Here is a 15,657-nt window from a genome sequence, read left to right as displayed (position 1 = left end):
CGACAGGCGTTAAAAAATGGCTGCACCACGGTTAGCAAGCCTGTGCTGAGGGCGTGCATGGGAGTGCAGGGGTCGCTTTCACTCTACAGCCAGTATATTAAATTTGCGTTATACGCATCCTATAGTGTCGGTAGGTTGCCTGTGATCTCGTTTATAACAAGTTCCATATCGCTGTAGAAAAGACATTTATCTCATGATGATGATGATGATGAAAACGTTTATTAAAGCCTTAGTTGAAGGGAAGGCTGATCGGGTCCCTAGTCCGGGACGCCGTTGGTGAAAGCCGCTGCCCGTGCTCTGGCGACGAGGGCTCGTTGTTCCTCGAGGTCAAAACGCTCATGACAAAGAGGAAAACACGCCTCCTGAGCTGGCAACCGGGGGCTTGCGAAGACGAAGAAACACGCGTGCTGCGGCGGGCGCGAGGTATCGGCAGTCGTGGCGGTGCGCGTGCAGCAGAACCCTTGACCGTTGGAGCTCTAGCGCACGGCTGCGACTTGCCATGAACAGGAACACCATCGTCAGCCTCTGCTACGGTTGCGCAGTAAGTACGTTGAGGCGCTGTTCCGAAGACATGCTCAATGCTGGTAGTTCCTTGCAGAATTAGGCTGCAGAAGCATGCGCACCGCCATTAGCGAGCTCGGTGGATGGCATTCACTCAAGGGTCTGCCCGCTGAATGTTAAAAGCGTTCGTATGGAACAGTTTATTTGTTGTCCTTGCAATGCAGACCCTTGGCTCAATGTATCAGCGGAAAGATTTGATTTCAGTCGCCGAGATGGACTCGAAGCAGATGGGACGGTTCGGCGGACCGAAGAGGCTTGGACATGGGGAGATGATTGTTGTACGGAATAGCAAATATTTTATGAGCATTCATAACAACGGAGCCACATGTGACCCCACATTAACACCAAATAATGCTGGAACGAGATCGCATCAAGAAGCGCTCTGTGACATTTGATAGGTTGTGTGTCTGCCGCCCGCGCTGCGCATAGCTCACATCTCGTTAAATTAACAACTAAACGAGAAGTGGTTATTGCGGTAGCCAGTAAGGCGGGAAGGGAATGTCGGGCACAGTAGTAATCAAGTAGAGGCCTGCGCCATGTAGCTCACGCATTAGAAATCTTCGTCGCATTGGATGTATTTTATGACGGGAACGTTGCTCTGTTGCTCTGTAAAGGTCCCCACATTTCAGCAAATCTTGCCTGATTTGTGCATTCATTTTTATGCGATGCAATTGTATTGAATGCGATTTTCTGGCCGCTAAGAAAACAGATTGCAGTATTCATGCGGGCAAATTACGGCCAGACTTCATAAAAAGCAGTGAGGTACTGAATGCATATGCATGGAACGTACCACTTTTGTCTCAAGCGTCCTTCCGAGATAGACTATCCCTAATTGGGCATGAAAGAAAGCTTAAATGCGAGTTAGTACGGCGTTAGCGATATTTATTCTTTCCCGCGTTGAGGACCACCAGGAATTGTTTGTGTTTACAGACCCAAAAAAAAAAGTAAACCGTTTACATGCCCTACTGCTGACGATCGCTCCTACACATAACCGTTTCAGGCCTGGAATTTTTATTTTGGTCGGAAACGTTTGTTCCTCTGTTTCTTTTTATATACAAGATCCTCCCTTTCACCACTTCCCTTTCCCTCTTTTTTTCATGTAGGCGCTGAATTCATTCAGCTTCCTGAAATACGCGTTCGGCTTCTACAGGCGAAACATCAGTAAGTTTGTGTCTTTCTGCGACATTCAAACGTAGTGCACGTAGTGCTCAACGTAGTTCACTGCATGCTCTACATAGAATAGAGCCACTTCTAGTGACACTATCCCCGCTTGTATCGGCGCATTGTTGACTTTAGTGAGAGCAGTGCCATCTGATGTCTCTGCTTCCAGGCTATGGCTGGGCTTTCGACCTCGCCTTCGGTTCGGAGTGCTTTCTCAACCTGGTGTCAGACTACCTCCTGCTCGCCACCTACAAGGTACGCGGGCAAGCCGCAGTGTCCATGCTAGCTGTCTATCGATGCCTTAGACCTTTAAATGCTTTGGGCTCCTGTTCAAAAACGGAGGGAAATACCACCAGTCTCAAAACGTCGCACCCATCAGCAGTGCTGGGAATTATGAAGCGTTAAGAGCATAGCTCATGCCTAGTTCGGCAACTCCCACCGACGCAGGACTTTCCCCGGCCGTCCTCGCTGTGGGGTCGCGACAGCCTCGTACTGCTCGGCTTCATCGTGTGGAACTCGGCAGGCGTCGGCATCTGCTACGTCGCCAGCCTCGTGCTCGCCGTCCATTTCGCCAACACGGTGTGTCCGCCGCATAAAATATACGCGCGAGAAGGGAACACTCTTCAAGTAATTACGAGGGAACAAGATGCCTGTAGCGAGTAATACTTCATATGAAGATAAAGAAAAAGTTGAAGTGGTCGTTAGGTGTTGGCTGCATCGGCGAGGAGAATATGAAAACATGTGACTGTAGAGTGTATTCGCTTCTTCAGTGGCGAGTTTATTTAACTGTAACGAAGAAAGGGTCACGCGATAGGGTCATGTGATTTCTCTTTGTGATGACATCAGTGCGTGAGCACGTAGACCACACTGTATTAGGGGCGAAGGTCCGGCTTGGCATGTATAGCAGCAACCGCTGTAAAGTTTTAGTGTACTTCGGCTTTGAGCGCGCCCTACACAGAACACACTCTTACAGCGCAGCGCTGATTCGTTGAAGCCTCCGACAGTACAGCCGTGCATCTCCTGATTGCGTTTTGTCACAGGTGGACCTGAAGGAGGCCATGCAAGAGATCAGGGAACAGAACGTGGATGAAGCCGACTTCCGCGTGAGTGCCAAGCTCCTACCACTGTCAACAATGGCAGACACCGTGGAGGACGGTCCCGACCGCTTTCTGTGTTGTTTTGAGGTGAACAGCGCGTACTCGACGGAAACAAAAACGAAGACATAAGGACCAGCGCTGTTCATCTAGCTGTTCACCCCAAAATGGCACACCAACTCGCCCAAACATCTCTTCTTACACGCCTTCCATAGCGCCTAGAGGGGTATAATCAGCGCCATATCAATGCTCGGCGGCCGCTCCAGCCGCGCGCGGGGTTTCCCGGAGCCTTTTTAAAAGTACTGTGTTTGGCGACGAACAGCCTGGTACAGTCAGGCATGTGCGCTTTCAGAGTCAAGCGTTTATTGAAACCTGGCATCGATTAGAATTTTAGCAACCGAAATTGAGCAGAAATTTAGCCTAACTTAGTTTAAAATACATGTCCACAGCACTGGCTGTATGCAGCACTGAGTCGCTCAACTCGAATCTTCGACGCCAGGTGCTGTTTTGTTTCGTATATACTTTAATTTAACGGACGCTAGAGTGAATTTTAGTTATGGATTGATATTCTTAATATGCTGAATGAAACAGTGTTCGATGAATTGGTCTTGTTCTATTTGTTTACCGAACGTAGAAAAACGCCTCAAGGCGCCTTCGGCTTCCGCGTGAACTACTCGCATGACGTAACAATAGACGAAAGGTCGCTGGCTGCTGAATAGCTTCGGCATTGAGCTAGCGCAAAATTAAGGACAAGGAAAGTGGTTCTCGCAGGCCACCGCGATGAACAATAACGCAAGGAGTTGGTGCCTGGCACTGTGTCCTGTGAGATCGTTTTTTTTTCCTTGTACCTCGTGTTATCGCGGTAGTTACAATGTCGGAGTTTACGAAATAGCTGAGTGCGATGCCTTCATTTGAACCCCTCGTGACCGACGACAACGTAAACTTAACAGTTTTACTGTAACTGCTCTTTGGCTGCAAGAAAAATCTGCTTGGCACGAGATGTAAAGCTCATTCGAGTTTGTCAGCCCCTGTTGCAATTTTTATTACAGCTCGAGCGATGCCTTCCATAGTGTACTTCCGACGGCCCTAACCTTTGCTTGTCTCGGCGTTGCTTTCCTTGTGTAAAACGTGAGGAAGCCGTCACTGACCTTGCGGCAGTTCAAACTCACTAGGAAGCTGTTTCGAGCTTACAACGTCTCGCAAATACCGCAAATACTACGGTGCCCACCGCCTCTGTGCACGGTGCGATGGGTGGCAATACGCCTGGCGTTGCAAACGTTCTCGACAGTTCCTACAGTGCATAGGCTCTCTAGTGCTGGAAATCTGAATTATTACTTTACTAGCTAATGTCAGCGTTTGAGTAAAAGTGTAGATACCTATGGTAGCGCTAACTTTTGTTACTATTTTTTTTCTTCCAGAGGCAAATGATGATGACGACCATATCCGTATTCACTCTCGTGGCCTTTATCAAGGTAACTCACCTCTGAACAAACTAACCGTTCTGTGCGCTGAAAATGTTTCTTTCACGGCGGTGGTTTCCCATCGCGGAGAAAACAGTGCACAGTTTCAGTATATAGCCACCTCCCGATGGCTATACGAGTATAGTCGCCTCATTACATTGGAGTAATCTTTTTTTAATATTATTTACCTAATAATATTAATATTATTTTTAATATCAATTACTCATTATATTGGGAGTAATAGTTTTGGGAGTAACCGTCTGTAAGACCAAAAGCAGCGCTGGATTAAAAAAAAAAAGAGGAACACACGGACACACAGCGCTCATTTGCAGGCAGAATTATTTAATGCTACGATTTACGAAACTTCGATTCAGAAAACTGTTTTAACCTGAGGCCGCTTGGGATTTTAGCGCATGATTACAATGGGGTTTCCGTTGCTTCAGCGACTCAGTGAGCGCTTCGACTCATTTCAGTAATCAATTCCTCACTGGATCGATTTTGGAATATGGGCCCTGAGCAATTTCGAGTAGCCTCGCCGTATAGTACCCCAGGCTGGCTCAATTTACTATCGACATGGCTTTGGGGCTCCTTATGCCACGCATGGAGGTTCGTGAAGCGAGCCAAAAACGGTGCTGTTACTTCAGCAATCTGGGTATGAGCGAGTCTTAAATATAAAGAAGTGTGAGACAAAGCAAAGTTTATGAGAGGTAAGGTAAAAGATGTCGGCCGGTGGTAACGCCACCCTGGTCTGCTACTCCACACGAGGGGAAAAGGAAGATAAGAAAGGAGAGGTAGAGTGAGAATGAAGAGTGATGAGGCCATAACACAATGAATCGCATGTGTGACCCGGCATACAATGGGGGGGCACTCAGCTCTGGTAGATTCGACACGTATGCGCACTCTTGTCTTGCACACAGACCGACGCATATCACTGACAAGTAGCACAACTTAACGCACGCACATGTAAACATGTAGCCTGCCCTGTGTCAGTAATACAGTACACACACACAGTTGCGGAAACTGGCTCTTAAATACACGCATTTCCCAGCAGAGCGAGACTTGGTTCCTGGTACAATGAAGGACAGTGCATACGCTCTTGGTTCGGGAAAACGTGCAGCATTTCTCCTGAAGAGCTGCCTTTTCTGCAGCATTTTTGTTATTGTAACGAAGCACGCTTCCAAGGGGCGACAAGTGGCGTTATTCGTTTAGCTGACGCAACTCGTTCTCTTTCTTGTTTTATTTTCAAGTACAAAGGATGTCCGAGAAGCAATATGAAGCGATTGAGTTTAAATTGCCCGACTGAAAGCTTTAAAATTACATAATTTTAAATATGAGAATTCTCTGAACATTGACCACGCAAACGAACCTAAAACGGGGCCAATAAGTGACCAACACGTGTAATGAGATGTAGTTGGGAATGACAAGATGTGCAATATTGGTAGCAATAAGGACTCTAATGTCGACGACCTGCCTGGTACGAATCGGCCTGATACGAACGGTGTGGCCATAGCATACATTCTTATCGAATCCAATCTGTCGGTTGTAGTGGTTGCACGGTCCACTAAAACTGTCGTCTGCGAGACGACAGTTTCATGTACGATACCTACATAAGTAGGTATGCCGCAATGGTCTTGCGTGCAGAAACTCAACTCCACGCTGTACTTAAAGTGTCTGATTACTGTCTGGTCTCTGTGGTCATAAGTTTGGTTCCTCACTGTGGCTGCGTGCAACCGTGACCATTCTTATTGACCATTGTTTCTCGCATCGGGATGTAGAAAAAAAAACAAACAAAAAACTAGCGCATCTGCGGATAGAAAAGTTTCCATAAAGACCTTCTGGAAGCTTCTAATAAAACAAGCACAATACGCGGCCGCTGGCCTTTGTCTGTCGCCACTGAGAGCGCGGTTATCGCAGGGGGCCATCCTGTTCAACGTGTACCAGTTTTACAAGAAGGCGGACGCCGACGGCAGCATCGAGGAGGCTCCCACGGCCTTCTACTTCCCGGCGGACCCGAACGCCCCCGTGCCATTCCTGCCGCCGGAGACCAAGGTATACATGCACGCTCACAGGGAAAATATTGGACACCCAGCAAAATAGGCAGGAAAGCCGCCTCTGCAGATCGCTACTACAGATCGCTACTGATGACTTCGCTACTGGTGCTTCATCGATGTGGAGTTTCGTGGCGCGTCCGATAGATGACGTATAGCGACTCAGTGGTAGAGCTTTTCCGCCTCGTGAGACGCACTCCCGCTAGCGTGAGCGCTGCCTGCCACTTGGTAGCTTTCTAACCGTACCTCCGATAAGTTGCGACCCTGGTGAACGCGTTACGCCCATTGCTCGCATCCGCATTTTGTCGCGAAGCAGTTCTGACTAGTGGCGCATCGAGTATGTGGGGGCGGTCGCTTGTTCCGAAGAAGGTGAAACTGGAATGCTAGGTTGGGTGTGTACGAAGAAAGACACCTAGAACATTGTTTTCCGCTCGTATTTGGCCGTAAATGTGGATTCAGCGTCGGGATAACGGTGACTGCGAAGGCAGGCTTGTAGGGAGAGAAGAGGAGCAGATGCAGTGAGTACTTGGCGTCACAGTGGCATTATCGGCACAAACCGAGCGTATTGCGGCGCGTTCGAGTATGCGCTCCTGCCTACGTTAATACGTGGTATTGACCATGTCTCAACATCCTTCACAGAGTGCGCAAGTGCGCAAGCTGTTCTGACGTTTCAGCCGGCTGAACGACTTTTGTCTGCTTCATAGCGATTTTGGCCGGCTAGAATTGCCGCTAGTTGGCACTCTGTGCGCGGCAGCAGAACAATTTCTGACATAGCCTTGCCTCGTGCTCAGGGCAACGGCTCAAGCCGTACGTGTGTGGGAGCGGCCACTTGTTCTGAAGAAGATGAAAAGGAATACTAGGTCGGGTGTGTACGAAGAAAGACACCTAGAACATTGTTTTCGGCTCGTATTTGACCGTAAACGTGGATTCAGCGTCGGGATAACGGCTTTTTCTTGAGACAAACCTTCTAAAAGTGCCCTGCACAAATATATTCGTCACCGTGTGACTAGGAATACTATTTATTGCGTTTTACTTTTCATTGTTTAACAAATACGAGTATAGTGGCCTATAAACATAGGTGTAGCTGCGGCCTCGCAGCAAAACCCAGGTTTCCAGCAAGAGACTAGCCAAAGTAGTTCACTTTCCGTCATCAGCATGGCGGATGACGCGTTCTTTAAGGGTCTTTCATAGACAGTGGTGCCCGAATCAAAATTCGGCCATTGCCAGCGTTTATTCTTTTAGGTTAAGGAATGGTAGCGACGGCTATTAGCTGCCAACTATTGGTGGCCCCTGTAACTTTTGTTCCTCCACCATAGTTGTATTTTCGTCAGCGCTGAGCAGTTCCTTGTGTGTGCCGCAGGTGGCCTGACAGTCTGAGAATGACCGAGTTCTTGCCAATTAGAGCGTCAGTCTTTGATACATGTGCTCTGTGTGGAGTTTGAAGTTTGAAGTTTATTTCCATTTCAGTAAGAAATGAGGGACCCGAGACAAAAAGTGAACGTTAATTCACTTGACGGCGCTCGGGCCCCATTACATGGCAAGACAGCGAGGTGTCGGTAGTAACAGTTGTACGAGTACATTTACATTGTAGCTTTTACTAACATAGTTCAGTGTTTGTGTGTGTGTTAAAGGCAAAGACACAATGTGAAGGATAAACATGATCAGCAAATAACAGCAATTGCGAATAGTAGCAAACCCCAAAAATACAAAAAAGACATAGGACGAAACACACTGCAGGAAACCAGAAAAAATTACATTTGTGAGAGTAAGAATGAATGTATTGTTTTCTTATTAACATTTTCAATATTAACATTACATTGGCGAAAATAGTTTAACAGAGTGGGGAGAGTATGTGCGAGCATTTGCTGGCCAAACGTCGTTCGTACGAAAGGTATCGTCCAGTTAGGAGCAGAGCGCGAAGGATATGTTCGTGTAAGTGTTGTTAAACTGGCGATAGACAGCATTGCACTCTCAGAGGTAGTTATGTGCTGTTTGTAGCGAACTGCTAAGTTATACGAGTAGAGATAGTGTACTGACATTACTTTAAAATTCTTAAAAAGCGGCGCGGTATGAGTGTAGTAGTCTTTCCCAGCTATATGGCGAATAGCCTTTTTTTGTAGTGTATATATTCGATTTAAATTTGTTTTTGTAGTTGTACCCCATACAAGGAAACAATAGTTTAGTTGAGACAAGAATAACGAGTTATAGATATGTAGCTTAATTTTCGGCGGTAGGAAGAAATTGAGTTTTGCTAAAATACCTACTGTTTTTGCCAGGCGTGAAATTATTTCATTTATGTGCCTATCCCAGGACATATTTTTGTGGAAATAAACGCCTAGGGTTTTCATTTCATCAACAACTTCGATAGGAGCGTGGCCAAAAATTAGGTTATGATTTGAGGGCATGATAGGCATTGGAGACTGCCTTGTGGAAAACAGTGCTTTTGTTTTGGTTACATTTATCTCCAGTGAATTCAATTTTCTCCAAGCGTTTAAATCATCTAATGATTGATTTATGTTATTTACAAGCTGGCTGTGATCATTGTTTCGAAATGTCATCAGCGTATATTACATATTCTGGCCTTTTACTAATGTTTACAATGTCATTTACATAAAAATTAAACAATAGGGGCCCTCGGATGCTTCCTTGAGGTACGCCTGTAGTAACACGCTGAGAAGAAGAAAGATTTTCGCCTATTACAACTCTTTGTGTGCGATGCTCCAGGTACGAACGTATTAAGTCAAGGGTATACCTCGAATTCCATATGTTTCTAACTTTTTTAGTAGAGTCTGATGATTTAAACGGTCGAACGCTTTGGAGTAGTCAATGTATACACCAGCTACCATCTCTTTGTTTTCAAAGCCTTTCAGGATAAATTCTTTCTGTGCCAGGAGGGCCAGTTCAGAGGATCGGCCTCTACGAAAACCGTATTGTGCGGAATTAATTACGGTCAGGGAGCTCTCAGTGGTGCCTATTTTTCCCTGTAATTTTGAGGCCCACTCTGGGTGACTGAACTGGACGAGTACGTTTACATCACTAAGCGGAACGGGGTCTCCTCTCTCTCCAACTGGGCGTTTTCTAGGCACACAAGAAGGCGAGCAGCGGCGGCTCGGCACCAGCAGTCGCTTGCTGCGGGCTCAGGGGTCCCCCGGACGCTGCCGCGATGGCGTCGGCGAGGCGCCCCACCATAGCTCCGCCGGTGCCACCGATGAGGCGTCCCTCAGGGCAGCCCTACGAGGTCGCCGTGCTGCGGACGCCGTTCATGGTGCTTCACCTGCCGCGCGCAGAAGCACCGACCGGACCGCAGGCGGCGCACCCGCAGCCGCCATCTTTGGCCGCGCAGTACAAGCCGCCCGTGCCACAGGCGACTGACAGGGCGGCTCGCTAGCGTTTTCTTTTTGTAGCCAAGATTCATCCCAGAATCGCAGCACCTTGGCGACGGGTGAATTATTGCACTGTCATTGCTGGTGCGAAGTAAATCGATCTACGTACGCCTCGCAGCGCGCGTCTCTTGCTCAAGTGATTCCCACAAGCGCGAATTTTTACTATCAAATCCACCGCGGCGATTCAGCGCGTGGCTACGGGTTCCGCCTGCTGAGCTCAAGGGCGCGACATCAAGTTCGATCCACGTATTGAAGGAAGCGAAGTTCGCTATCACCGGTTTTTTGTACTAATATTTCAAAACACTAAGAACTTTAGGCAGTCGAAATTAATGCGGAGCGCTCCACCACGACACTCCTGATAGCCCTCGTGCTGGTTTGGGGCGTTAAACCCCGCATACCATACCATACCGTACCGTACCATACCATACCATACCATACCATACCATACCATACCATACCATACCATACCATACCATACCATACCATACCATACCATACCATACCATACCATACCATACCATACCATATCGTACCATATCGTACCATACCGTACCATTTCACAGATTAACAAACCTCAAGAAGTTCTCTGAACGCGACTGCTAAGGTTCTGAACTCAATGCAGTATTGCTCCCACATGGACTCGGAAACCAGATCGAGGACCTTACTTCAGACCTCCAAGTTGTCGAATTTTACTTGCTGTTATTGCTGCACTCTGCTCGAGCTATCGACACGACATAAGACTGCCTCCCACTGTACTTTTGCCAACCTCAAGGCCTTATTGAGCGACGCTAGTAAGTACCGGAACGCAGGGTAGTGCGATGTAGGGCAGGGTTTGCCAGGAAGGCGGGTATGTGCTTGTAGAGGAAAAGGATGCTACACAATGTACCACGAATCGATTAGTGTTCCTAAGCCTAGCGTGGCAGTCTGCGATGTCTAATTCTACAGCCGCACAGGCCGAACAGGAGTGAATTTGCGTTTGATCCATTTACAGGTTGTTGAAGCGCCGACTGAAACTATCTAGATGAATTACTTTCAAAGCACAAGGATTGCTTTTTTTTTCAGCGTGTTAAGCAAAGGAGCGCCTCGGCAGTCAGTCCCCACAGCTGTCCAAAGCAAAGCAGTTTTTGGAGTGCCGTAGATTTTACATCACATGCCTCTATTTTGTGGGGCTCCCTAAGAGAGCGTTTCACACGCAAATGGCTTTGAAACGCAGGGAAGGCAGCACAGATGAAAAAGCGTCCACACAGGACCTGCATCTATGTAGATGTTTCGTGTGTTTTGATCAGGAAGGCGCACTGACCACGGCCCAACTATAGTGAGGTTTGCTTCTGCACATACTTTCTGGTTGAAAAACGACATTTTTGACCCGTTGATACGGTGCGTATCCATGGATGGAATGCGATGCACTGGGACCTGCTGCCCTGGAGGAGACAGACTTCATTTTGAAGAAGCCAGAGAGTAACCTTGATCCCAAAAACAGAAGGGATGGCCACATCACCGCTGGGTACAACATTACAGCAACTATGAATTGCTCTATTTTGGTTGCCTGGTTTCCCCTTTGTAATGATGCGTAAGATATCAGAATTCACTATCGAGCCGAGGCGGTATACCACAGACTACCGTAACGCAGGTTGCTTTGCCCCAAGACTAATTTCCGTCGAATTATCTGGGTAATAATTGTTGTCACATTGGGCAGTGTCTCCTCATTTAGCAGCGTTGTTACAGCTGACAGGCTATCCTCGACTACCATTAATGAAAAGGCAAGCTCATACTGTATTAAGATCTCAGAAAAACATTCAAACAAATGACTAGTCGTAGCTAATAATGACCTGATCCAAAAATAATGTTTGGTCCTGACTTCTGCAGTTACGTGCACTGCCTTCTGTCGACTCAATAAGCCTCTTGCACGCATTTATTTTTTGTATAGTCACAGGCGCCAATGTGGCACAGTAACTAACATGCTCTTACGCTGATGGGTTCGATTTCGACCTCGCAGCCCGTCGCAGCGATCGCCTGCAATAGTGCGAGGCAGCCGCGAACCGTGACGGCCTTGTCGCTTTCGGGAGCGACAGAATAATCATGGCTTTGTCGGCAGGGGCGAGCAGTCTTCTGCTGTGGCGTATCACTCGCAAAGCGATCGCTTTCCGCAAGACGCTTCCTACCTCTCCTTTCATCAGGCTCTATTGCTCGGCTTAAGCAGCTGTGACGGTGGCGGCATTGAAATGCAGGACGATGCAGAAGCGTACGCGGACACGACGAGACGCAGGCCTGACAAGAATGTATATGCAGCGCGTTCGAATACTCCGCGAGCGTGTATACACCTGCCTGCCAAAGAGGGAAACGTCATGAGCTGAAGGCCCAGCGGCCGGTCTTTTACATGCATGAGTGTGGGACCGCAGCGACATCCTTGGGGACGGCGCGGAAGCAGTTTTTCCGCCCAAAGCCCTTCTCGCCCTGGAGCTCCCCTCTTGCTCTAAGCGGCCCTCTCTCTTAGAGAGCCTCGTTAAATCTCGTACGGTGCCCGGATGTTCTCGTTTCAGTGCCCGGATGTGTGGAATTCAGTGCCCAGATGTTGGCTCTCGGTCTCGGTGTGACGTCACCACACTGCCGACAGCGGGAGCTAAAAGCATTTCATGCTGAAAACTATCGTGTACTGATATTTTACTGCTCGTGGCTGGAGACGAAACCTGCGCCTCCCACTACAACGTCCTATAGCTAGTAGCCTTCATGTCCCTTTCTCAAGCAAAAATTGATTTCGCACTGGCTTTCGCCTTGTCTATGGAGTTTTTGACGGGCAAAAAACCCGTTTCTATGATATGTGCATATTTGATGAGGCGCTATTTGTTTATCAAACATTGCAAGGGATATTTGATTAAAATTAATAATTTTTATGGCGCGAGGACATCGGTGGCCGAAGAGCGCCATGGCGCAAGATTTTTTCTTCTACTCAAGGGGGGGTCAAAGGCCGATTTTTCAAGAATTTCACCCTAAGGAAGCCGAACACCAGGAAGTGGAAAGCTGGTACACGTTGTATCGCCGATGGACATCCGGGGACGCTGGGGATCGAACCCCACACCTCCTGCATGCTAAGCGGTTACCCCAAACGACTAAGCCACCGCTGCGGTCCGTAAGGTATATGTGACTGATGAGCACATATTAGCCGCGAACACTTTTGTACATATCTAAGTGCCTCAGTAGTAGCAGTCTTTATAGATGTGGTGCTTCGTTGTGCGCAGAGTGAGGAGGGTGATACAACGACTCGATTCTAATTCCATTTCAGTATGATTCCTTTAACCCATACTCAGTGTCCCAAGCCCTCTCTGTCACTGGGATCAGCGGGTGGCAAGACATGCACGGATAGGATTGATTGGAAAGAATTGTATAGCGGGCTTACATTCATTACGTGTCTTCCTTCCACTGCTTAGGAACAGATTGAGTATACAAGAAGCGCTTGTTTGGGCGAAAAAAAACAGTGCGCAGAAAAATGGGCCCTCTACTTTCTCACTTTCCGCATGAGCATGCGATTAGAAGTCTAGGCTGATATTTATAGTCGCAGGTACTTAATAATATTTATGAGCACTAATAAGCACCAAATCGCATGGTATCATTCTGTATAGCTCAACCCGAAATGACTAGCAAACTTTTCAGCTTGCTTGCTTTCTGCGCAAGCAGCCTGACAATCACTGGGTTTTACTTATCTCTAGGACTAAATGCACAAAGTGTGCCTCATTTTTGTGACGCACACTCCTCGCGAGAGTTTTTGTCCTCAACGTCACTATGGAGTTTAAAGGACGCCGAGGACAGCTCCATTAAGTTTTTGCTCAAAAACTGATTCTATGGATTTTTTGGCCATGTTTAAATGTACTCAAAATTGTATCGAACAATTTCGCGCCACTCGATTCAAACTAGTGACGTCAACACCAAAAAGGACTCCGTGATCACCGTTTTGAAGCAAATGGCGATGTAGCGTAGCCTCTGGGATCCCCGCAAAAAGAAGACAAACTGTGTTGGCGCACCGCAGGTTAGTTAAGAAATTGGCCGGTGGTGGCGGCACCTGTATTTAGTTTCTCGGCGTGTTCTACTTCCCAAAAGCTTAGTTTTCAGCGAAGGTAATGTCTTTGTCGTTAGAATAATTTAATCTATCGTTGCCAACCAGCATCTGTTTGACTCTCCAATGCTCGCGTCGACTGCTCATACGATCTATACCACTCGACTCCCGTGCTGTACGTTTTCAAACACCGGCCTGGAATTTTTGTCTTGTCTTTCGTCTATTCATTTGCACCCTCGAGCACCGCAAGACTGTTTAGCTCATGAGAGGTCCGGCCATCGTCAAACCAGCACAAGCCAATGTTGAAATTTAAAAACAAGCGTGACTGTACTTATAGGCAGGCCATGCACAGAAGCCGTCTTGCTCAACGCCGCCATATTGGATCAATCGAAGCGCCCAATCTGGGCCGTGAAAATTGCCAGTACAGTGCTTACCTTATAAGAGTGTTACGCGTCATCTTAGAAATGACGCTTCGATGTTGAGAATCACTATATTGAAATAAAGGTTGATTGATTGATTGATAAATTAATTGAATTATGATTTTAAATTGCGCTAGGGCAGTTTAAATAGCATCATGGTACACGGTGTTTGCTCTGAATAAGGGACGTCGAAGTTCCTTTTCCCAACTATCTTGTCCCGAAGGTGCTGAGCACCAGGTTAGTTGAAAACTTCGACCCATTGGAGAACCTATGGCTACCTTGCGGCATCGGGGTTCAAACCTCAAACCTTCCATATATGAGGCGCATGATAAAGCTACTATGAAATCACTACGCAAGCAAGCGCCTGATTTCAGTAGTTCCAGGTATATCGGCGCCTGTGTACACCTCTGCGCAATTCAAACTTTCCCCAGAGCGACCCATTCGTTCATTTCCGATGAAGGTAGATTTATGGGCAACCATGCCTGCATAGCTGTAAGGCAGCCGTATAAGGAAGAGCCGCCCTTCAGATCCAGTTACGACATTATGCATTGGAGTGCTGTCTCCGGGGCACTACTACTGTGCTGCTATGGTTGCTCTGATGTCGGACCATAGCAACCATAGTTGTCGTCCCCCGCACCTTCTTCGCAGTTCATAAATCTGCTCCCGGCGGACAAATACCGGCACGGGAGGAACCAGCTGCTCTGGAAGCCAACACTGTCACGGCTGTTAATCATTCCTGAAAGAAGGACACCAAGGACGCCAGTTTCTGGATCGCCGTCCAGATAATGGTGTAAAAGGGAGCATGAAATTAATGAGTCTCGCGCAGGAAAAAAAAAACGCAATAAAGACTTTTTTACTAGCCCCGTGAAGTGCTTGTACGTTGAGAGCGCACATTGTCTGTCAACTAAAGTTTGGTAATAGTATCACTAATTTTTGCAAATTAAGGTATAGTACACATTACTTGCACTGAACGTCTGAAACAGAAAAAAATGAAAACAATGAATGGGGCTTGCTTTGTTGTCGCGGTTTGATTCTGTAGACTGCGTAGATTGGTGTCGCACGTATTTCTTATGGCATCAGAGTACCAAATGAATTTTTTTTTTAGTTCGTATTATGAGAAGGCAAATATTACAGCTTAGTTTCGAAGACAGTAGCTCACATTCACACGCCTTTCTCATGTCAGAGAGGCGACGGTAGTTTTGGGCAAATACCCCTTGAAAAAACGTCATTCACCCACACCCGCCGGGGCTCTAACTTGAGAGAACAACGGCATATTGCGCCAAGAGCGCCTTTCGTAGAACGTACTGCTTGGAGGAGGTGACCTCAAAAAGTTGAAGGAGAGGATGACACAAAGTTGGAGGAGATGACGGTGCAAACTTGGAGGAGGTTAGACTAGCTTAAACCCCTCTCGGCAATCCCAAGCGAATCTTCGAACCGCCAGAACGGCCGTCGTTCTCTTAAGGTCGAGTACGGCCGGTGAGGG

The 15,657-nt window shown here is 47.5% G+C and overlaps 1 protein-coding gene across 1 annotated transcript; it reads left to right on the top strand.

The window, feature by feature from the left end:
* The first annotated feature begins 499 nt into the window (after positions 1-499).
* LOC149363958 (uncharacterized) lies at positions 500-9,712 on the top strand. Its single transcript, XM_089568626.1, has 8 exons — positions 500-541; positions 1,665-1,722; positions 1,892-1,977; positions 2,170-2,301; positions 2,763-2,825; positions 4,235-4,288; positions 6,191-6,325; positions 9,407-9,712. The coding sequence occupies exons 1-8, from the start codon at positions 500-502 to the stop codon at positions 9,710-9,712; spliced, it is 876 nt and encodes a 291-aa protein (XP_089424752.1).
* The last annotated feature ends 5,945 nt before the right edge of the window (positions 9,713-15,657 follow it).

The sequence above is a fragment of the Amblyomma mixtum genome, chromosome 2 (assembly GCF_055824585.1).
Source record: "Amblyomma mixtum isolate Tamu chromosome 2, ASM5582458v1, whole genome shotgun sequence".
Lineage (NCBI taxonomy): Eukaryota > Metazoa > Arthropoda > Arachnida > Ixodida > Ixodidae > Amblyomma > Amblyomma mixtum.
The sequence above is the reverse complement of the archived record's forward strand: the minus strand, read 5'-3'. Positions and strand labels throughout refer to the sequence as shown.